This window comes from Budorcas taxicolor, chromosome 5 (genome assembly GCF_023091745.1).
Source record: "Budorcas taxicolor isolate Tak-1 chromosome 5, Takin1.1, whole genome shotgun sequence".
Lineage (NCBI taxonomy): Eukaryota > Metazoa > Chordata > Mammalia > Artiodactyla > Bovidae > Budorcas > Budorcas taxicolor.
Genome location: NC_068914.1, coordinates 76937553 through 76962996, shown reverse-complemented (window position 1 = coordinate 76962996; position 25444 = coordinate 76937553). Strand labels below are relative to the sequence as shown.

General features: G+C 37.9%; 1 protein-coding gene across 1 annotated transcript in view; it reads right to left on the bottom strand.

Moving 5' to 3' along the window:
• SENP1 (SUMO specific peptidase 1) overlaps positions 1-25444 on the bottom strand; it is a 50816-nt gene that overhangs the window by 6096 nt on the left and 19276 nt on the right. The window contains exons 8-14 of the mRNA XM_052640450.1: positions 20029-20132; positions 19660-19946; positions 18198-18252; positions 12500-12538; positions 11452-11536; positions 11073-11228; positions 9914-10045 (exon numbers count right to left, since the gene is read on the bottom strand). Coding sequence (XP_052496410.1) covers positions 9914-10045; positions 11073-11228; positions 11452-11536; positions 12500-12538; positions 18198-18252; positions 19660-19946; positions 20029-20132 — 858 coding nt within the window. The remainder of the gene's footprint in view (positions 1-9913; positions 10046-11072; positions 11229-11451; positions 11537-12499; positions 12539-18197; positions 18253-19659; positions 19947-20028; positions 20133-25444) is intronic.

Here is a 25444-nt window from a genome sequence, read left to right as displayed (position 1 = left end):
TAGTTCAATCCTTCTATGTAGGTCTCCTGATTTTGCACAAAGATAGAAAACTCTGCCCCATAACTTAAGACTGTATTTTCAGCCTAACAAGTTACTTAGCAGAAGCAAACTGTTTTGGTCTCAAGTAGAACTGAGTGACAGAATAAACCATCCACTATATTGGAACAACATCTCTAAACTTGTAGTAGCTTGGCAACAACACCTTTATCCAGACCGACATGGATATACTATAACCTACATTATGTAAGACCTGAAAGTAAAACCACAAACATGAAGAGTCAAGTTTTCTCCTAGAATCTATAAGGTTAGCTGCCTTATATTTGTTGATTCCACTTATTTCTTCAATATCAAGTATGAGTGAAAGAGATTAAAACGCTTGACATGGGAGATATGTTAATGAAACGATGTGTTCTCTAATAGTGACTACGTTGTCCACAGTTCCTTTAGGTCTAGGACTCCTTGGTATTAAAGCCTCAAAGTTACTGTGCCGGAAGTTACTGCATACTTATTTTATGTGGCCAACTGAGGTCAGGCCAGTGTCTGTCAACTGCAAGGAATGAATGGGCTAACTGATCCAAAGCTTGGAAATATGACTAAGAAAACAGGCACATTTTTCAGAATGCTTTTTGGGGAATGGGAAAACACCCCCGTCCTTTGACAAATATTTATACACTAAGATGCCAGAGCAGTGAGCTACTGCCCAACAGTAGGCAACTACATACTGGGTAGGCAGTAAGGAACACAGCCAGGAACACACCGGAGCGTGGTCTAGACTAGAGAAAGGGCCTATAGATGAGGATGCCTAGGCAGCTGCAGGGAAACCACATTCACCAAGAAGCAGCACTCTGAGGGTGGTGGGAAGGAAAGTCAGGACTGAAGAAAGACACTGTTCTTCCTGCATCTCTGAAGATAGAGCAATAGGCTCAGGTTGTGGTTGATTCTTTCCCTAGTATGATGCCCAACAGGTAACTAGAGCTCAGTTATATAAAACAATGATAATGAATTAGGGCACAATTAGGATTGTAGGTTTCTCCAATTCAGGTTTTTAATCTCACTCTATCCTTGAGGTTAATGGTGCTAAAGGATGCTTGTAGGCTTGTGAAGGCAGCCAGGAATGCAGGAGGATCTACCTGCTCAGCAAGCACAGACTTCTTGGCTATAATCTGCATCTTCCGGTGAGAGAAAATTAGCCAACAGGGATTGATTCCTCTGGTATTCTATCCCATGACATTACCCATGCCATGAGGCTAAACCCTTCAATTCAAGAGGTGAAGCGAATAGGCAGACAACCTGTCAATCACTATAAGCCAAACCCTTCATGGGGGCAGATAAGTTAAATATTGCAACAGGCAATAAGGACTTAAGATGGAGGTGGAAGGAACCAGAGAGATAAGGACAGCCAAGCACATGAAAGCCACAGAGATATATCTCCCCCAGGTGCCCATCAGAAGGGCATATCTGGGATCATTACCCTGAAGTGAAAAGGGTGACATAAATGAGCATCATGCTACATACAACTATCCTATTTTTCAGGGGGAAAGAGTGTCAAAAACCAATTAAGCTTAGCTGCGCCTACACAGCCTGAGTTGCTTGGTTTCTTATGTTACTTTATTTTGTTATTTTGACAGAGTGGACCTCTAAAGTTAAAGACCAAGCCAGCTGAACAGGAACAGAGACCTAGTGATCAGGGCGCCACACTGAGAACCCCTCTTCTCTGCTTTACTTCTCCCTCCCACCAAGGTTTCTCCACTGTGAGGGAAATGGCCTCCTCCAAAGTCAGCTCATTACTTAGCTCTGGGGAGTGATCTGGGCTCTTTTTCATTTGCCCTGCATTCTAGGAGGAGGGGGCTTGGTGGCCTCACTGTTCCCTCCCATAAGCTGAGGATATGTAACCTGACATCTGAAGCAGAATTTAGATCCAAGTTTCTCTCCTCAATTTTTCGGCTATCACTCAGTCCAAATAAGGAAAATTGCCATAGTTCAGCCAAGACACAATCACACCAAAAAAAAAGCTAGAAGTTAGAAGAACAAAAAGAATCCTACATATCATCTCACAGAGGAGGGCTAAAGATGAAGGAAAAAGAAATGAGAGAAGGGATCACAGTGTCTAAGATGAAAGAGAAGCAATGATGGTCAGAGCAGTTGCTTGCATTTTGTGACGGCAAGGGTCCCTCCCCTCCTGTGGTAGAGTCTTTCTGTACAAGGGACTCTTCTTAGCTCCAGAAGATCTTGAATTCCCTTTGGAACTGGGGACGAAGAGTAACAAGCCTGTTTGTCTGTGCCTACTGTTTGCCTTGCACTTGCCACTCTTTTGGGGGCCCACACTTGCCTCTGCTTGCTGCAGTCCCTGGTGCCTGAAGAACTGCCTTTCCTGCTGCCTTCACAGCCTTCGCCGTGAGCGTCTACTTGTCTATGCAATCCTGTTTGGGGGTGGAATGATTGTTTATGGTGTCTTGTTCCTTTGTGATTTTATGTGAAGAGCTGCCAGGCTAAGTTGAAAAAAGTGTTTCTTTAAAAGAAAAGTCTACAGTGTTTTCAAACTTAGCACTCAATCCTTTGCCTGTACGTTACCACAGTGACACAAATGACTACTGCTATCTGTATCCTTCTCAAGCAGTAAACCAGCCAAACTATTGTTTTCTCATGCATTTAAAAGTAAAATACATCATCAGCAGTAAAGTCTAACTTTTAACCCTTCCCGATTTCACAAACTGAACCCTTATAACAGACTTTGGAAAAAAGTGTTCTAAAAGTCCTGAGCATGACAGTGTTCTGAAGCAGAGATCAAGATAACTTTTAGAAAAGAAAAAGCTGTTTTCCTACTTTATCCCTCCAGACTTTCCCCTCTACCTCCTCATTCTTATTTTTAAATTAGACTTATCTGCCGGGGGCCAGCGTGACTTGTCAACCACAAACCCCGAAAGACTAAGCAACAACCTCTGAATGTTATAAATCAGAAGGTCACTCACTCCTAAGACCTAACCTAATAATACTACAGAAACCAAGATAGCAGACTTAAGGGAAGCTCTGAGTTATGGCATCCCTCACTGTGCCCAGGACTTTTCTCAGACGCAAATTAAAATAACGAACAATTAGAATTACTGCAAAAGTTTTAGAGAAAGACAGGCAGCGTCTACTTTTATGGAGTCATGACAACTGTAATTACTATTCTCCCTGTGACCTGACATAAATCCCTAGTTTATCAAAAGGACTAGTTCTATTACGAAACTCTTTAAAGAGGTAATCTTTGATGTGGAATCGTCCAATGAGTCATGTTAGAAAGACTACACTGTAACTTCCATTCTGATCATTAGCATATGGGAGACACCATCATATTCACTTAACTAATTTATTTCATCTAGTCTAATTTTCTTCCCTTCTGACTCAAATCAGTTTTTATTTCCTAAGAAAAATCTATTTCCTGTGCTAGGTTTGTCTAGCTGAGTTTAATGTTTTATAGGCTGCTGCCTCTCTGAGCATCACTTAGATTTAACATCTCCTTGGAAGCAATTAATAATTGAGACAGAGGTGCTGAAATCTTCAACATTCATACTTACGTATGAATTTGTCTATTTTCCCTTCCAGTTTTTTCAGCTTTTAGTTCGCATATTTTGAAGTTCTGTTATTAGGTGCATACATACTTACGTTGTTACTCTTTTTGATGAATTTCCCCCTTTACCATTATGAAATGTCTATCACTGGTAATATTCCTTGTTCTGAAATCTACTAGTGTGATATTAATATAGTTACTGGATGGAGGAGCCTGGTGGGCCACAGTCCATGGGGTCGCTAAGAGTCAGACATGACTGAGCAACTTCACTTTCACTTTTCACTTTCATGCATTGGAGAAGGAAATGGCAACCCACTCCAGTGTTCTTGCCTGGAGAATCCCAGGGATGGGGCAGCCTTCAGGGCTGCCGTCTATGGGGTCACACAGAGTTGGACACGACTGAAGCGACTTAGCACCTTTCCTTTGTTTACTGTTTGTATGGTATGTTTTCTCCACCCTTTTACTTTTAACCTATATGTGCCTTCACATTTAAAATGTTTTCTGTAGACATATTTTTAAATCTAATCTATAATTTCTGCCTTTTAACTGGATGCTTATATTGTCCAGTATGGTAGCCATTAGCCAGATGTAACTCTTGAGCACTTGAAATTTGACTAATTCAAATTGTGTTGTAAGTGTAAATGCGTTTTAAGTGTAAAATACATATATTTTAGAGAAGGCAAAATATACCATTAATAATATTTTAATATGTATTACATGCCAAAATAAACATATTTTAGATTTACTGGGTTAAGTAAAATATATTATAAAAATTAGTTTTACTTGTTTCTTTTCCTTTTTTAAAATGTGACTATTAGAAAACTTTAACTTACATATATGGCTCACATTATATTTCTACTGGGTATGTTGAGTTTGGTCATTTATGTTTAATGTACTGAGACTGTTGTTGTTTAGTCACTAAGTCATGTCCAACTCTTTGTGACCCCATGGACTGTAGTCCACCAGGCTCCTCTATCCATGGGATTTCCTAGGCAAGAATACCAGAGTGGGTTGCTATGCCCTCCTCCAGGGGATATTCCAGACCCAGGGACTGAACTTGAGTCTCCTGCACTGACAGGCAGATTCTTTACCACTGAGCAACCAGAGTATTGACAAGGTTGGTTTTAAATCTACCATCATGTTCTTTATTTTTCTGTGTGCCTCATCTGTTCTTTGTATCCTTTCTCTGCCTTCCTTTGGATTGACTATCTTTTGATTGTACCTCATCTCCATTACCAGCTTCTTAAAATACCTCTTTGTTTTTTACTGGTTGCTCTAGCATTTATGTCTGTAACTTACTGTAGTCCATCTTCATAAAACATCATACAACTTCATACATTGTGCAGGAATCTTAGACAAGTACATACTTTCATTTCCCCCCTCTTTTGTGTTATGGTTATCATATATTTTACTTTAACATGTTATAAACCCTACATTGTTGTTGTTTTCTTTTTTATTTGACTAGTCCCTTGTCTTCCAGAGATAATGAAGGATGAGAGCATTTTCACTGCTCTTCATTCCTTGTGTAGATTGAAATTTTCAACTCGAATTTTTCCTCTGCCTAAAATATCCTTTTATATTTCTTAAAGAAGTCTGCTGGTGATGAATTCTTCAGCATTTGCTTGCCTAAAAAAGTATAGACTTATTTCTTCAAAGATATATTTGCTGGTATAGAATTTAGGTTGATGGTTTTCTTTTTCCTTCAGTATTTTAAAGATGTAGCTACACTGTCCTCTGGCCTACATGGCTTCTGACAGATCTTGGTTCCTCTGTATATAACATGTCTCTTCTTCTGGTTGCTTTTTTCATCATTTTTCTCTTTATCAGTGGCCTTTAGCAATTTGATTACTATACATTTCAGTATGGTATTTCTCTTTCTTGGGGTATGTTGAATTTCTTGAATCTGTCAGTATGCTTCCAAATCTGGAAAATCTTCCACCATTATTTCTTTAAACATTTTTTTCTGATACCACTTAACACCCCATCTTCCCTTCTGGGACTTCAATTACATGCTTAGACTTGATACTGTCCCTGAGCTCACTAAGCTCCAGTCATCTTTTTTCAGCCTTTTTTCTATTTCACTTGGATGATTCATACTGCTCTGTTTTCAAGGTTACTAATTTTTCCTTCCACAGTATCTAAACTGTTAATCTCATTTCATGTATTTTTAATATCATATACTGTATTTTTCATCTCTAGAAATTCAATTTGGATCTTTTTTTATATTCTCCATTTTTCTCCTCATAATGTCCACTTTCCTCTACTTACCTGAACATGTGGAATATTATTTATGGTATCTGTTTTAATATCTTTGTTGGCTAATTCTAACATATTTTTCTTTTCTGGGCATTTCTATAGTGATTGGCTTTTTCCCTTTGTTATATTTTTCTTCTATTTCATGCCTGGGAATTTTTAATTAGATGCTAGACTTTGTGAATTTCAATGTTGTTGGGTTCTGTTGTTACCAGAATTTGTTGTATTCCTTTAAATATTGTTGGGTTTTGTTCTGTGATACAGTTAAGTTACTTAGATCAGTTTCAAGCTTTTAAGACTTGTATTTAAGCTTGTTACCATGGGTCCAGAGCAGCCTTTACTCTAGGGCCTGCCTGTCTGGCCCCACTCTTGAGGCAGTGCCCTTTTGAGGACTTGCTATTCAATGCTCTGCAACTCTTCTACTCCAGCTGGTTGGGACATAAACTGTTCTTGGCACCTGCGTTAGTGCTCAGGCTTGTTATGATTTCTTCTTTCTGGTGGTTCTTTCCACAGCCACTGGTAGTTTCTTTCCATATATGTGCAGATCAGCACTCAGTCAAAGATTCCGGGGGGCCCTCTGCACATCTCTGGAGCTTTCTTTTTGTTCAGCAACTTCCCCACCAGTATTTATCTCACAAACCTTAGCCGCTTTGGCCTTCATGAACACTGTCTCCTCTACTCAGCAAGACTGCCAGGCACTGCCAGGTTTTTACCAGCTCTCTCCCTTTAGCACACCACCCAGGTAAGCTGTGGGAATCATAGGTTCATGCTTTTCACTTCCGTCTTCTTAGGAATCACTGTTATCCAGTGTCTGAAAATTGTTGTTCTATTTGAGAGAATAAATCTGATCTACTTTATTCTATCATGACCAGAAGATGTCAAATTTATTTGTATGCCTAAATAATTTTCACGTATTTCTAAATTTATCTGATGCTTTATAAAACAACTATTGGGCCCTCTAAGAGCAGAATTAGCAGGCCATAAAGAGAAACACAAAGCCTAAAGTAGTCCTCACTTCAGGATCATTAACCTGAAATCTTAGAGTTGGATTCCATAAGTTATTCAACTCTATCTTCAGGAAATAATACACAATTTCTGTTTGTTATTTCAATTGACATTTACTTAAAAATACTTCCTTTTGTTTCTTAACTGTGACTTTCAATCTACTTTTGCAACTAATTCCTCCTCTCTTTAACCCTGTCTTCCTTCCCTTAATTAGATATTTCTATCACTAATCACCAGACCTGGACTAGAAATCTCCATCTATATGTTCTCACCTTTCCAGCCTCATTTTGTAACTCTTTGCAAGGCAGCCAGTTCCCACATTCCAATTTTGAGAAGTTTCATTTTCTTACAGTGAGGTACAATGTTAATACTGTCATTAGTCCTCTGAATTTGCATAGAATTTAGCTATTCACTTATATATAAATCCATTCTCACAAATAAGTTGGAAAGCTTATTGCAAGAACAGGCACTGTGGCCTACTCTTTTAGCAAAACGACCTGAGAAAGAGTAGCCTAATGGCTATTTGTACATATCTCAAATATAGGACTTCTTGATTTTATTTTCCTTATAAGCTAAATCTGATCCCTTTCATTTCTAGGATCTTATATTCTTTGTCTGTAAAATGTCAATCACCTTTCTTGGGAGAAAACTTTAATGAAGTCTATAAAACTGACATGAGAAACAAAAATAAAAGAAAGACTATTAATGAAAATATCTATTTGAGGGAAGGAGACCCGGACTGAAGAGAGAGCAAATTATTTGCAAAATATTGAGGGTTCACAATTAAGAAACAATTAAGTATTTCAAAATGAGTATGAATACTTAGGATATCTACTAATTCCCCTTCAGAATGTTATCAGCTTTTTAAAGGCAGTAACTCTGAAAGTGTGAGAAGTATGGTACTTCGAAAATGATGCTTTTTAAAACACTTCTTAAAGTACTTATTAAAATAGTTCTCATTATCATCATGGACATGTGAACTGGCACCTGGTTTCAAAGTTAACATTATTCTCCACTCAGAAGATAAGGACTCCTTACAAAAGTTACGGGTAAATGTGGTAGAGATAAAGTAGACAAGGAATCTTTCCTTCCCCTTTTCTCTTCTAAATAATGTAATTTCCATTAACTCTGCTTGCTAAAAATCCTCTGGTGGACCCAGGGAATGGAAAATATGTCCTGATGAACGCTGCCTCTGTAAGGGGGCTCACTGAGGTAACTACCACAGTACATATAGCAAGAACTCAGCTCATGTCCTGCTCACTGCTGCCCTCTAGAAGTTTTTGGATAATTTACAACAAACAAGCTGCAATCCCAATAAAATAACTGGGTCTTCCCCATTTAAAAGCAGCAGCTAAAAACTGGCCAGAGACCTCACATTGATATCTTCAAAGAAAAATACTTAATTGGTGGATACTTTTGACTGTTCTTGATTTTCATTTTGCTCTTTGATTTGGTGAGCTCTTTTTTTTCCTGTTATTTTGACCAATGTTCTAATACCACTATTCTGGGCCACAAGAAGCAAGAGTTGTTTCCTGTAAAGCAAGATGGTATCTCAAACCATGCCTTCTTTACTATTCTTGGTCAAAAATATTATTTAAGGAATGATGAACTTCTGAAATTTTATCTTTTGAACTCACCAAAGGCAAAGAGAATGGGCCAGTTCAACAAATCCCACAGAAAATCAACCTACTGGACATGATATATGGCTCTAAAATTCTCTCTATCTAATCCTGAAACAGGACCCAACTTAAGATTCTAAGGCAGTATGCTATAACAGATAAGACCCAATGCTTGAGTCTGAATCCTGGCTTGCTATTACAAAGTCATGTAACTTTGCAAGTTTCTTAATCTTTTTATGTCTTATTTCTTCATCTATTAAATGGAGATGATAAAACTATAGCATCCATCTCCAAGAGTTGTGGTGACTATGACATAAGCAAAACACACAAATCACTTAGATTAGCGCCTAACATGAGGTAAATGTCCAACAGATGTTGGCCAAATATTAATATTTGGAAGGTCATACACATACAAGGCCAGGATACTGCTATCTAGGCTATTTTGTTTTTGTTCAGTTGCTAAGTCAGGTCTGACTCTTTTGTGACCCCATGGACTGTGGCCCGCCAGTACATGGGATTTCCCAGGCAAGAATACTGCAGTGGGTTGCCATTTCCTTCTCCAGGGGATCTTCCTGACCCAGGGATTGAACCCATATCTCCTACATTAGCAGAAGGATTCTTTACTGCTGAGCCACTTGGGAAGCCCCCTAGAATATCTAGTGCTTACTATATTGAGTATCTAAAAAGTTTCCATAGCGATGAAACTTGAGTACACCCAAGATTTTAGGCAGGAATGCTCCTAGTAAGGAGGCAGGTACTTAGGGAAAAACCCCAACCCAGTTCTCTTCTTTTGCTGTGAAAATATCCTTGTGAAATAAAACAGGCTCCTACAGGTTTAGGAATAGGAGAGATCAGTTGGAAAATTCTAACACAAATAAGCTACATAAAATAATTAGAACATTCGAGAGCCAAGAGCCATAACACTTTTTAACTCAATACCTCAAATATTTAATAAAACTTCTTCAATGTCAGTTTAAAAAATATCATGTACAAATGTAGGCTATTTTAGAAATCTTACCATTCATAACCTAAGTGACCTAAATACAGAGAGAAAGGGTAACAGAAATGGATTTCTATATGGAAATCCCAAAGTATTCCTTCATGTGCTGTAACATGGTCAGCTATTAAATATTTGCTTAACAAAAGATGTGAACTGCATGGCAGGTAGCTTAAAGAGAGTAAAAATACCAATGAATAAATGTCCTCTCTATCAGTATCCAAATCTTTGATACATAAAAAGGTAAATCAGCAGTTCCCAGACATTAAGGTACATTAAAAAAAAAAATCACCTGAGATGTTTGTTTAAAATATGTTATCTCTACCATACTGCATCATACTTAGTCAGGAAAATGGAGAAAGCTATGACAGCTGATTCTGAAGCAGGTCAGCAAGGACCACACTTTGAGAAACAGTGAAATATATAATGCCTTTAGTCTGCACTTGATGTTCACTTTCTATTTGAATATAAAAACAAGTGTTAGATTACCTCATCGTTGAGCCAGTTAAGGTGATTTAGAGTTTGAATATCTTTGCGTGTGATGGTCAAGCGGAATGCTTCACTCAGAACTTCATCCTGGTTCCCATTACGAAATACATTCTTTATTTCTTTCTCCATTTCCTAGGGAACCAAGAAGTGTCAGAGATTAGGCATACATGGCCTCGGACGTACCAATTTCTCATCAATGATTCCCATGCAATACTCAGACTTAAATCAACCATTTACTCCTAACATTTTGGTTATTATTCCTTCCAGTAATCTCCTGATTACTTCCTTTCATACTAGCTCTTCCTCCCTTCTCTTTCTCAGCACATTTCAGACCCTTATTTGATATCATTTCTTGAGTCTAAAATAACTTTCTGCTATCAAATTTCCTAAGCCCATGAAAAGACCTAATTATATATCTTCAGTCCAAACAATTTCCTGAGAAACAGAATCTTTCTCAAAGGTAATAAGGAAGTAAAAGTAGTGATGTCTTTTAGACACATTTCCCCAGAAAAATGTGTTTTTTTTAATGTAAAAATGTAGAATTCAGCACAACTTTAGTGTTAATAAATGTGTTATACTTACCAGCTATATGACAGGTTTTCAAACAGAAGAATGAACTAAGAAACAGATTATTTTTAAATGTATGCTGACTTTTTAAATTTTAAAAAATTTCCAAATTTTTATACTGTTTTTATTATTAAAAAAAAATAGTAAGGCTCAACTTACTATTTGATGTAAAAGTACTATACATATGCATTAAGTAAAAATGCACAGGAAAGGAAACAAATTTACTGAATGCTTTTTCACTGAAATCACTACAAGTCACCCATAATTCTTCCCTGAATTTTCAGTAATCTTTGAAAAACAAAGCCAATATTGTTATGCAATACAAATGAAAGCAGGAGTATGGAATGGAATTTAAATACCAGGTGATCTACTACTGTTTTTTTCCTGTCTGTTTTTTGGCTGCACCACTCAACATTTGTGATCTTAATTCCCTGACCATGGATCGAACACCCTGCAGGTGGAAGCACCGAGTCTTAACCACTGGACTGCCAGGGGAGTCCCTGGTCTATTACTTTTACGTTTGAAATTTGTCCGAAGAATTCTCTCTAAACACAACACTTGCCAGTGTAGGAATTTATACTATATAATTTACCTCTGTAATTTCAGGAAATTCATCTTCACTGTCAGTCAATTTATGACCTTTTTTCCCTGTTTCTTGGGCGATCGTGACCGGGATCTCCTTTTCAAGAGGCACACGAAGATGCAGTTCTACTGAATCATGTACTGAATGTTCCTGTTCCTGCAGTCTCTGAAAGACAGACCTTCAAAATAAGTGGAGTACAGAAATCTACTGCTTGTCTACGAACACTGAGGAGGACTAGCTGGACAGACTAAGAACACAGAGTATAGCAAGGCTATGCTACCATACTATCTTGCAATTCAACACCTTTGATTCCAAATTCAGGTAAGCTTCCAAAATTAGTTTCAACTTGGATGTGCTATTCATTTATATCTCAAAAACACTTTTTCACCTGGTTTTGAAGCTGTAATGCCAGTGCTTTCTGCTCTTCAATCTGGCGCAATCTTTCCCGTGCTCGAGAATCATAAACACTAGTTCTAGGAAACAAAAAATGCAGACCACTTACTTAGCATCAAGAACACTGCTGATGCCCAATGAGCATTAAATATAAAACTCTCAGAGAAAAACCCTAAAACCCTTATACTAACTTATCACTACACTTGCTTTAAGACAAAGTGAAACTACATGGTGTTACTGAAATTACTAGTTTTTTTAAATGATGAAAATTATGAGTTTGTTGCTAAACATGAACAAGTGACTTTTGTGGATATTTGTAAATGTGTAGTCTTTTTTTTTTTTTAAACCATGCTTCTAAAATTAAGGAGAGAGTGAAGCTTCATTCTGGAAATCCAAAAATGATATTGAATCCCAAAGATGAAAATAATACAAAAGATGCGGGTTCCATTGCTGGTTGGGGAACTACAATCCCACACACCCTGGGACAACTAGGTCCACATGTCACAGCTACTAAGCCCATCTGCTCTGGAGCCTCATGTCAAGGGTAGAGAGCCTTCATGCCACAATCAAAGATCCCATATGACATGACAAAGATCTTGCATGCCATCACTTAGACCCGACACAGCCAAATAAATAAATATTAAAAAAAAAAATCTACCAGACCAAGGGATTTAGATAACCAAAGTGAATCCTTGAAACTAGAAACTAAATCTTCAGTGATTCTGCAAACTCCAGAAATAATATCCAATAAATTAGTTTTATCAATATGAAAATAAAGGCATTTATTTTCCTTTCTGTTTAATAGCTAACTGAAACATTTTTCTAATTCAATTTAGTTTCAACAATTGTTACAGATTTAATAAACCTGAGCATAGAAATGTTCCGACTCCAAAAACTTAAAACTCAGGAACTTAGAAGTTATTTTATAAATAAATAGGAAATTTTTACTGATTAAAAATAGGTAGCAAGATTGGCTAATTGATTTCTTCTAACTGAAAAGAAAGTGATGAAGAGGCAAAATGACATTAAAAATAATTACTTACAATTCTTTGATCCACAGCTCTGCCTGGAAAAAAGTAGGACTATGGGCAGGAAAAGAAAAATGTGACAAATGAACAGGAGACTTAAAAGAGCATCAAATATTTTCATCAAGAAAACAAATCATTTAAATAGTTTATACAAATGCTTTATAAGTATGTGATAAATAAAAGGACCTAAATTACATAAAGCAATTCTAACTGGGAAGCAAAGGAAAACAAATATGAGTCATTTGCACACATATAGTTAAAAAGATGACCCAACATTCAGCAGAGAAATTTAGTTTAGCATGCTCCTTACTTGCAAGACAGACCAACATGATGTGAAAAATACATCATTTATCAAGGTAATATGTTAAAACTAGAATGTTCCTCTTTCCAAATGGCTCAGATTGACAGATTTATTAATGGTTTAATAAAATATTATGGGTTGTTGCACTTTTTGTAGGTCTGCTTGAGTCAAAATACATTCAACCACATCACAGTAGATACTGAAAATTCCCACTCAGAGTAGTCCATATTAAATGGCTAATGAACCAATGAACCAATGTGGATAATTAGCAATACGACTCCCTTCCAAAGATGAGAGACTGCTTTTATTCCATGCAGCTCTTGCTGACAACCCAAGGGAATAAGGCTAACAGAGTCACAGATATGCTATCTGTTCTAGAGCCTTTTTGCTCTTCTCAAACTTTCTTATGTCATTGCTCATCTCCCCTCTAACTGAAGGAGTTCTCACAGAAGCAAATGAAAGGCAAGTGAGCACTTTTCCAAAGAAAACTTTCAGATATACAGAACAAGTTAGAAGAGTGTCAAACTGAAAGTTAAGAGACTGGAATCTCTTAGAGATGCCTCTGATTAGCTTTGTGACTTTGAGCAAGTCACTTCCCTTTACATGGGCCTCAATTTCTGGGTTTGTGAATATGGAGATGAGAGTCCCTTTCAGTTATTAAACTTCTACAATCTGTCCTGTAAAGGCAAAAATAAGGGCTCAGAGGTAATCCTTTGCTCCTAAGCCTAACTTCTGAGAATCAGTATTCCCAGTAACCCTTAGTTTTGGGTTTTAGTGATAAAAATGCTGTTCTATTACCTTTTCACTGTCACTGAGGTCAATAAGAGGAGAACACAGAGAAGGCAGCCTATCTCCTTAATGCAGTCAACAACTGATGTAACAGCCAAGAAAGAAAGTCACAGAGATCAGTGGAAGCACTCTGAGAGACTACTTAATGTGTGATACTAAAAATAAATGAACGAGAGAACATATCTATTGCACAATACGACAACGTGACAAGCAATCACCCAGAATTTCATGGTACTGGATCATGCTACTCAAATCTGCTCCCCATGAAAGTGAAAAAAAAAAGAAAGTCGCTCAGTCGTGTCAGACTCTTTGTGACTCCATGGACTACACAGTCCATGGAATTCTCCAGGTCAGAATATTGGAGTGGTAGCCTTTCCCTTTTCCAGGAGATCTTCTCAACCCAGGGATTGAACCCAGGTCTCCTGCACTGCAGGCAGATTCTTTACCAGCTGAGCCACCAGAGAAGCCCAAGAATACTGGAGTGGGTTGACTGTCCCTTCTCCAGCAGATCTTGCCGACCCAGGAATCAAATCAGGGTCTCCTGCACTGCGGGCAGATTCTTTACCAACTGAGCCATCAGGGAAGCCCGATGCTCCCCATATTAGAATATAAACTTGATGAGGATAGGAATTTTTGGCTTTTGTATTTACTACTGTATCCTCTGTACCAAAAATAGTGCCTGACATCTAGCAGGCACTCAATATTTGTTGAATAAATAAATAATGTAAAGGACAAGCACTTCTCTTTAATGCATCAAGGTATCTATTGGCGTAGGAAAGCAACACACAGAAGGAAAAGCAAAATCCCTTTGCTTTTCAGAGATTACATATTACTTCTCATATAACTGATGCAATAAGCACCTACTTAGTGCTTTGTGTACAAAACTCTCTTAGAGGTTTTACGTATTGGCAAAGCCTTATGATAATCCACAAATTATTAAGCCTCAATATAATGTGTAATAGGGAAACATTACTTATACTGTACAGAAAAGGAAACTGAGTTCAAAAGAATTATTTGCCCTGGAAGAGTCAGGGTTAGAAACTACTTCAGTCCAATTCCACAGACTGTGTTGTATTATTGTAAAATGTCTTCTAATAAACCAAAGCATTAAGCCACAATGGAGATGATGAGTATCTGGACTACTCAAGAGAGTATTTCAGGCTTTCTAGGAAATTTGTTACTTAACAAAGATTTATTTACTAAGTACTTTTAATGCGCCACGTGCTATTATTGAAAGCAGGAGGCGGTGCAAAGATATTAGTAACACAAGGTACAGAGACAGAAGTACTGGAGGAAAAGACTAATGATATCTGGAGAAGCCAGAGAAATGTCCTGAGGAAGAAACCAACACCTGAGTCAGAGTTTAAAAAGCAAGCTAAGAGTGTAACAAGTTGACAAGGAGAGAAAGCAAACTCCAGGCAGAAGGAGAAGGGGTTGGAATGTATAACAACACAAAGGCATAAAATGCACAGCATATTCTGGGAAATAAGGGCAGATCTTCATCGCTGGAACTTAACCGAGAGGCAGTGGTGGGAGATTAAGGAGCCAATCAACCAAGCCTTGAGAGACCAGGCTCCAACTTTGATAGACAGCATCATCCAGTGAGCCTCACCCAAGACTACTTCTCATCCATCTCACTGTTCAGTCATCAGTAAAAGAAATTCTCCATAAAGGAAAGACAGACTCAGGAAAGAACTGAGAGCACACATTATATGAAATCAACTTTTTCCCAAGAAAGAATACCTATTTTTGTGCATACATATAGAACACTTTTATAAGTGTTTTATCTATAAGTTTACCTTCACAACAATTCAATAGTAAGATATTAATACTGGCATTTTATTGATAAGGAAACTGAGGTTTAGAAGAGTAACTTGTTCAAAGTTACATGAAGCCTGGAAAAGGCAAGATCGGAACCCAGGTCTCACTCAAAAAAACCCCCCAAAACTATAAAGAATCTAAACTGTAAAGTCTCCTTGAGAAACTATACTAACTAGAGAATACTTTTTTTTTGAGAATACTTTTAAAATATCCAAAAAGTTTAGAACATACTGGGAAATTGCAAAGATGTAGGGGAATTGAGATAAGAAAGAATACCTTATTATCCCTAATTGTTTCAATGGAAAATTGATATTATTATTCTAGCAACTGACTGCCAAGGCCCCATATGGCAGACATAGCAATCTAAGTATTAACAGTAACCTACTGGGTTACAATATTCCTTCAGCAATACATGAACCGTGAACTTCCAGATGTTCAAGCTGGTTTTAGAAAAGGCAGAGGAACCAGAGATCAAATTGCCAACATCCGCTGGATCATCGAAAAAGCAAGAGAGTTCCAGAAAAACATCTATTTCTGCTTTATTGACTATGCCAAAGCCTTTGACTGTGTGGCTCACAACAAACTGGAAAATTCTGAAAGAGATGGGAATACCCGACCACCTAACCTGCCTCTTGAGAAACCTATATGCAGGTCAGGAAGCAACAGTTAGAACTGGACATGGAACAACAGACTGGTTCCAAATAGGAAAAGGAGTACGTCAAGGTTGTATATTGTCACCCCGCTTATTTAACTTCTATGCAGAGTACATCATGAGAAACGCTGGGCTGGAAGAAGCACAAGCTGGAATCAAGATTGCCGGGAGAAATATCAATAACCTCAGATATGCAGATGACACCACCTTTATGGCAGAAAGGGAAGAAGAACTAAAGAGCCTCTTGATGAAAGTGAAAGAGGAGAGGGAAAACGTTGGCTTAAAGCTCAACGTTCAGAAAACGAAGATCATGGCATCCAGTCCCATTACTTCATGGGAAATAGATGGGGAAACAGTGGAAACAGTGTCAGACTTTATTTATTGGGGCTCCAAAATCACTGCAGATGGTGACTGCAGCCATGAAATTAAAAGACACTTACTCCTTGGAAGGAAAGTTATGACCAACCTAGATAGCATATTCAGAAGCAGAGACATTACTTTGCCAACAAAGGTCCATCTAGTCAAGGCTATGATTTCTCCAGTGGTCATGTATGGATGTGAAAGTTGGACTGTGAAGAAAGCTGAGTGCTGAAGAATTGATGCTTTTGAACTGTGGTGTTGGAGGAGACTCTTGAGAGTCCCTTGGACTGCAAGAAGATCCAACCAGTCCATCCTAAAGGAGATCAGTCCTGAGTGTTCTTTGTAAGGAATGATGCTAAAGCTGAAACTCCAGTACTTTGGCCACCTCATGCGAAGAGTTGACTCATTGGAAAAGACTCTGATGCTGGGAGGGATTGGGGGCAGGAGGAGAAGGGGACAACAGAGGATGAGATGGCTGGATGGCATCACCAACTTGATGGACATGAGTTTGGGTGAATTCTGGGAGTTGGTGATGGACAGGGAGGCCTGGCGTGCTTCGATTCATGGGGTCGCAAAGAGTCGGACACGACTGAACTGAACTGAACTGAACTGGATTACAGAGGAAGAAATACTTGGTACCTCTCAGAGGGGTTAAGTTTCATACAGAAGATCACATCTGACCTGAGACTTAAAAGATAAGAAAAAGACTACTGCTTGATAGACAAGTTGAAGGGGGAGAAGGGGAACATACCAGGCAGAAGAAACACTTCACATATTCATGTGAAAGTATGAAAATACCTATCATCTTGTAAGTCAGCATATAATAAACACATGAAAGAATCCAGTGTTTTGCACATGGCTCCTTCTTTCACCTCCATTGTGTCTCTCCGCAAATGTCAGCTTAGCAGAAACTCGTCATGACCATCTAGATAAATGGCACGCCCAATCCCCAGTCTATATGTTACCCTGCTTTGTTTTTCTTCATGGTACTTATCACCACCAGGCATATGTATATTTAATTATTTGTTATTATTTGTCCCCCATCCCTCTCCTTTGTTGTTGTTTAGTCACTAAGTCATGGCCAACTCTTTGTAAGTCCATGGACTGCAGCGCGCCAGGCTTCCCTGTCCTTCACTATCTCCCAGAGTTTTCTCTGTCCTTCACTATCTCCCAGAGTTAGGTCAAATTCATATCCATTGATTAGGTGATGCTATCCAACCATTTCATCCTCTGTCACCCCCTTCTCTTCTTGCACTCAACCTTTTCCAGCATCAAGGTCCTTTCGGTACAATTAGGATGTACACTTCTTGAGAGCAGGAACTTCATTTTGTTAACTGCTATTACCTCCAATGTCTGTACCAGTACCCGCACCCCTAGGCTATCAATAAATATTTTTTAAAGAAAAAATGTATGACAGGAAGCAAGGCATGTGGCGGAAGAGTGTTGAATACCATACTAGGAGTTTGGGCTTGACTGCACATCTTATCAGGCACTCTTGAGGGAGTTTAATGAATGATTAGATAAGCACTTTAGAAAGTTCACTCAGCAGAACTGAACGTGGACTAACGAACAAGGCAAAGAATGGGTTAGAGAACATGGTGGAAAATGGCATGAAGAATAAAACGGAGGTTGGAAGAAAAAAGATCAACTAAGAAGTTACTGAAATAATTCAAACGACACATAAGAGTGGTCTGAATTGAGGCTGTTTTATATTATTTAACTCTTAGTGAAGAAATTGTGATTAAAGAGAGGGAAAACAATGTTAAGAATGTCCTTTAACCAAAGTTTACCTGGGAGTTGGAATCTGGGAGTCTTTCACTTTGAGTAAAATCACAGAGTCTGATCCTAAACAAAAAACACAAGAGCCTATCATTAACAAAATTCCACATGGCTGTACCTTCTAGATGTCTATGGCTTAAGTTCCCATACTTTGCTATATTCTATTTCCATAAAAATAACACAGCATAAGGATAAAGGAAAGATGGGAGAAAGACAGGCAGGTCCATTTTCACTGAGCCACAAATAGGGCTTAGTGAAGAGCCTGTCTCACAAATAAAGCCAAAAAAAAGTATATATGCCCTTCAGCATCTTCTCCTGGACTGCGCTTGTTCCCTGTGCTTCTTCCTTCTATTCCTGAGAAATAAGAACATGCCAAGATTTCTCGAAAGTCTTTAGTTCATGAACCAGTATGAGACTGAACAAGATGCAAGAGGGAAGGGAAGAGGGGGAAGGCAGAAAGAAAGAAAGCAACAGCTATGTGAGAAGCAGCAGAGTCCAAACAGTACAAATTCTAGCATTTATTTTCTATTGATAAAGGCAGGAATCATATCCTTCTAAAGCACTATGATTAGAATCTTATTTAGAATATTTAATAAATGGTATAGGGAAGTAACTAAACCATTCAGTATTGTATATTTGTTCCAGTTGAGTTGTATCTAAGCATCTGACATAAAATAAATGCTTCTGAAATTAAAGGCTTTTAATAGTAATTCTCAGTAAATCACCTCACAAAATTTTAAGTTTCTGTGAATTTGTGTAGCCATATATATAATGACACCAACAATTTTTATCCCCAAGTGAGACTTTTAAGAAAGTAAGGAACAGATTAAAAAACTTGCTTTAAGTTACATGCCTAAATACATATCATAAATACACACAGAATACATACCTAAAGGAGGGGAAAACTAAGCAAACAAACAAAAAACTACCATAGCAAAACCTTTAATTAACTGGAATTCCAAGGGACTAAATATTTTGGTTAGCTGAAAGTTAGACAGAAAATTCTGTTTTCAAAACTTGCTGACAACCATTCCAAAATGCATAAACCTACTACACAGGTTTTATAAGTACTATTTATTTAAGAAATTTTACTTCGATTCTTAATTGATATTTCAAAACTCCTAGAACTTCAGGGTACTTAATTTTCATTGTAAAGTACTAGAAACAGAGAAAGTACTAAAGTAGGTGGGCTTAATATACTCTGACACAAGACTGTTCAGGAAGTTAACCTTTTAAATATTATATGAAATCATTTGCCTCTCAATCATTTGTAAGAAAAAAGTAAGCTATTTATATGTTTCATTTACTCATGGCATGGCTAACTGAATTAAATGTATTTAAGCTATCTTGTATCTTATATCTTAATTAAGTTACATGTGTATTACTACCTTGCCTATAATTCATACAATTCTCATAGATCCAATAAACCGTTCATTGGTTACTGAAACTATAGCGATACAATTCCATTTTTACCTTCAGATTCTGTATTTGAAGCTGGTAAGTTATTTGCCTGATGTGAAAGAGAGTGGTCATGTTCGGGTTGATGGACAGGATCAGAATCTTTGGATCCAAATGTACCAGCATCTGGGGTGTAAGAGGATAAGGAAAACACACTGTGGGACAATTGTTCCTGGGCAGTTAAAATGCTGGCAGATCCAGATGAAGAAGTATCAGAGCCAACGATCTGAGTTGCACAAGAGTTTCCATTTTTAAACAGTGGGTCTTTCAAAGTATTCTTACTGGAACTAAGACATCGAGACCTAGCAAGGAAAGAAAACAATTTCAACATCCAATAACAAAATGCAGAATAAAATTCATTTGAAATATGTTTCTGTGACTCACAGGTGTAAAGGAAAATGTGTGGTGGGTTTGGCTATAGAGAACTGCTTCCCTGTGACCATCTGTAGCAGCTGTCTGTAAATCTCTCGTTCTTCCTCTTGAACTGTCTATAAAAGAAGAAAAAAAAATCTTAAATACATTCAATGAGGCAATGCTTCTCTAGGTAATATCTAGACTCTCAGAGCTCTCTTAAAGCTCTGGCAGTGTCTTGACGATAATTAACAATTATGGTTCATTAATAATATTCTACAAAAGTATAAAGCACATATAAGAGAAGTGAGTGAAGCAAATACTTGACAGTATATTTTGGAAAATTATGGGGCATATATGTGAACAGCAGCACACAGAAACTGTAGGATATGAAACTAGAAGGCCATTTTTGCATCACTGATTGTCCCAGAAATAAAACATTAAAAAAAAATGAGGACCTCTAAACAGGCCTCCAACAAAGTCCTTGACTCCTGATACCCATTAGAAAAATCACAAGGAAGTAATTGCAACAGTCAAGATCAGAGCTGTTTCCTATTCTACCCAATTCTTAAGAGTGTAAGTATTTTCCAAAGATGGTTTTCATTGCCAACTTTCATTTACTCTTTTTTTTTCCATGAAGTTCCAATACTGAATTTAGGGAAAAGCATATATTCCACAGCATAGTTCACTTACCAACCTAAACACCTACTATGCTCCAGGCACTAGAGATGCTGCGCTGAATAAAATAGTCTGTGCCTTGGGGAGCTTACATTAAAGCTGAAGGACTGACAAAAAATTAGTCAAGTAGTATGAAGAAAATTGAAGAGAACAGAAAGCGATGGAGGAAGAACAGCAAGAACGGATAAGACTTCTCTAAAAAGGTGATATTTCTACAGAAGCCTAAATCAAAGGAATATATCAGTCATAGAAATTTATAAAGAGTATTCCAGATATTGGAAGAACAAATGCAAAGGGCCTCGGACAGGAATATGCTTGATGTGTTCAAGGAATAGTAAGGTCAGTGTGAATCAGGAGAACAACAGTGAGAAATGAGGCCATTCAGCAGAGAACCAGTTTACGTGAGAACTTGTAACTGTAATCATGTACCTACTCTGCACAGATCCCCTGAAGTAATGGGCTGAATTCATTAAATAACATGCCCCAGGATTTAAAAAAATCTTATATACAGTTTAATACAAACTTCAATTTTCACAAAATAATCTTAAACTTCGTGCCAGTGCTAGCAACATCCTACACTGCAATATTTCAATACGCACATAAGCATTTCATTCAATTACAAAAGTTTGTTAAAAGCACAATGAATAAAGCAAAGATTGAGGCAAAGGTAAAGAGACACTAAATTTTTTCTTCTTCAAGCTTTTTTTTCAGTTCAGTTCAGTCGCGTCCGATTCTTTGCGATCCCATGAACCGCAGCACACCAGGCCTCCCTGTCCATCACCAACTCCCGGAGTCCACCCAAACCCATGTCCATTGAGTTGGTGATGTCATCCAACCATCTCATCCTCTGTCATCCCCTTCTCCTCCTGCCCTCAATCCCTCCCAGCATCAGGGTCTTTTCCAATGAGTCAACTCTTCGCATGAGGTGGCCAAAGTATTGGAGTTTCAGCTTCAACATCAGTCCTTCCAATGAACACTCAGGACTGATCTCCTTTAGGATGGACTGGATGGATCTCCTTGCAGTCCAAGGGGCACATAGTAAATCTCAGTTACATTGTCAGTATAATGTTATCAATCTAACAAGATACACCTTGCACTGTGCAACTTGACAACCCCTTATGAGAAAGAGCTATCCTTAAATCTGAATAGTTGAGTGATCACAAAAGAAAGAAGTAGTTGAGCATTTGGTGGCAAAACAGAACCAAGAGAAGAAACAAATCTGCAATGTTCTCTATGAAGAAAATAAATACTATTATCTTACCCCTTAGACCTTAATATATTCAAGACAATGGTGGTCCTTTTTTTTAGTGTTTGTGAAGAGACTGTCTATATATTTTTATAATTAAAAATCATAATTAATGCCTCTTTATCCAACTCCTTGCAACCCCATGGACTGTAGCCTGCCGGGCTCCTCTGTCCATGGAATTCTCCAAGTCAGAATACTAGAGTGGGTAGCTGTTCCCTTCTCCAGGATCTTCCCAACCCAGGGATCAAACCCAGGTCTCTTGCATTGCAGGAGGACTCTTTACCATCTGAGCCACTAGGGAAGCCCTTATTAAAAGACAAATTTTCTATTATGAAAACTCTTCAAGTACATAATCCAAAGAAAGCAGCATCATTGCAGATTATTAGGGTGTAAGAGAGATCTTTGCCAACTAGCCCCACTGTGATCTATATACTGGAAAGCCGTACTGTCTGGCACTTTAATGCCTGAAAGTCTGAATACTCTTTAATATAAATCTTGATTTCACTTTCCCACCATACCAAATAACCGAATCCACAATACTATGGGGTTAACAGTATGCTGTCTTCGAGGGTGGTAAAATGGAGGAAGGGAAGGGAAATCGAGGGAGGGAAGGGAATCAGAAGTGGAGTACTACACCTGGGTCATGGATATTAACTCTAAATTTTAGTTCACTTCCACTATCCCAACAAATTACACCTTAAAAAGCTTTGATCGTATTATCTTATCACAGGAAGAAAAGTAAAGCAGATACACTGGTGTAAGAGGCTACTCTGCATATGAAGGGAAGGCAAAGAAATATCCCCATCACTTAAAGACCTCAAGAGAACACCAAGAATAGATGAGATAGAAAGGATCTTTGTGGTACCCTAAATACTACAAACAAAAGGGGAAACGAGGGGAGGAATAAATCAGCTTGAGATGAACATATATGCACTACGATTACAAGACACACAAGGAGCAAGGACCTGCTGTATAGCACAGGGAATGCTAGTCAATATTCTGTGATAACCTATATGAGAAAAAAATCTGAAAAAAGAATACATACTATGTATAACTGAATCACTCTGCTGTACACCTGAAACTAACACAATATTGTAAATCACAATTCAATACAATTTTTTAAAAAGAATTAAACCATAAAAAGTTAGAAACATTTCCCTCCTCCCTCCTATCACATAAAAAATGTTTTCTTGGAATAAATTTTTATACTTATAAATAAAACATGAAGAACCAACATGCCATTAAGTGACTCATCTAATGCAAATTATAAGAAATCTAGATTAATTCAACACAAAGTTGACTTTTAAAAATAATTTAACATACACAAAAGTCCCCAACAAATCATTTTCTTCAATAAATATATCTTCAAAGAAAAGCTTCTGTCTGAGCCTGAACAACCTCAGTCATCAGACAACAAAAAACGAACAGAAGTAAATGTCCAATACTCCAAATTATCTGAGGTCTCTTCAAGCCCCATACTTTCAGTTTAAACTGATTTATGATTTAACAGACGCTTGTTCCTTGGAAGAAAAGCTATGATAAACCTAAACAGTGCATTAAAAAGCAGAGACATCACTTTGCCAACAATGGTTCATATATTCAAAACTATGTTTTTTCCAGTAGTCATGTCTGGATGTGAGAGCTGGACCATAAAGAAGGCTGAATGCCAAAGAACTGACGCTTTGGAATGGTGGTGCTGGAGAAGACTCTTGAGAGTCCGTTGGACAGCAAGGAGATCCAACCAGTCAATCCTACAGGAAATCAACCCTGAATATTCATTGGAACGCCTAATGCTGAAGCATCAATACTTTGGCCACCTGATGTGAGGAGCTGACTCATTAGGAAAGACCCTGATGCTGGGAAAAACAGGGCAAGAGGAGAAGGAGGCAATAAAGGATGAGCTGGTTGGACGGCGTCACTGACTCAATGGATATGAGTCTGAGCAAACTCAAGAAGGTAGTGATGGACAGAGAAGCCTGGTGTGCTGCAGTTCATGGGGTTGCCAAGAGTCGAACACAACTTAGCGACTGAACAACAATATTACTTGTTAAACCATTTTCTATTGAGTGAGCAAATTAAGAAATTAAGAGGAAAGGAAGCTATAATTGGGTAAAATATTAGGGCGAAGGAAGTTGGCTAATATTATGTTATAAATCTAATAAATGACCAAAGAAAGTTTAATAAGTTTAAGGATAATTAGTAAAGTATGTTTTTCTTAAAAAAAGAAAAAAAAAGAATAAACCCACCAGTGTCATTTGTAAGGCAGCCCAACATCTTAAAATGTTGCTTAATACGTAGCATAGAAGCATGTCTGGAAGCAACATATAACTGAAAGGAAACTACCTGTGTTATTGCCATTTAACATTTCTATTTTTTTCTTAGTATTTTTTCTTTCCCAAACAGAAACTCACACCCTCTGTAACAGTACTAAGAGAACATTCTGTGATCACGGAAATGTTCCTAACCTGTACTATCCAATATTGTAGTCACTAGCCAAGTATGGCTAATGAGTGCCTGAAACGTGGCTAATGTGACTGAGAAACTACATTTTTATTTTATTTAAATTAACTTAAACAGCGTATATGGCTAGAAAAGTGAAGTCGCTCAGTTGTGCCGACTCTTTGTGACCCCATGGACAGTAGCCTGCACCAAGCTCCTCCATCCATGAGATTTTCAAGGCAAGAGTACTGGAGTGGGTTGCCATTTCCTTCTCCAGGGAATCTTCCCAACCCAGGGATTGAACCTAGGTCTCTTGCATTATAGACAGACACTTTACCGTCTGAGCCACCAGGAAAGTCCTCAAGAGCAACATTAAACAACAATATTATCTAATTAATAGTAACCATAAGCCATATAGAGGTTACTATTAATTAGATAATATTGTTCTTTAATGTTGCCCTTGAATCAGCCATCAGCCAAGTGGTAGTACAGCCACCATATGCATATTTCCAAATTCCTCTTCCTTGTATATATCTTCAAATCTCTGTTGTAAAACTGAACAGTAAGTGGTGACATGTCAATTCTATAGACGGCTTCATATTCCTGAAGATGTTAGACAACTCTAGATTTAAGATTATATACAATTCTCCTTTAAACATAAGCAACAGCACCTCCCTTGGAGATCCCAATATTTCCATGGAAAATAACTTTTCCTCCAGTTTGTAAGTTTTCAGCAAGGAGATCCAACCAGTCCATCCTAAAGGAAATCAGTCCTGAATATTCATTGGAAGGACTGATGCTGAAGCTGAAACTCCAATACTTGGGCCACCTGATGCGAATAACTGATTCATCTGAAAAGACTCTGATGCTGGGAAAGATTGAAGGCAGGAGGAAAAGGGGATGACAGAGGATGAGATGGTTGGATGGCATCACCGACTCAATGGACATGAGTTTGAGTAGGCTCTGGGAGTTGGTGATGGACAGGGAAGCCTGGCGTGCTGCAGTCCACGGGGTCAGAGAGTTGGACATGACTGAGTGACTGAATTGAACTGAACTGAACAGATAAGCTACCATCACTAATCTTAC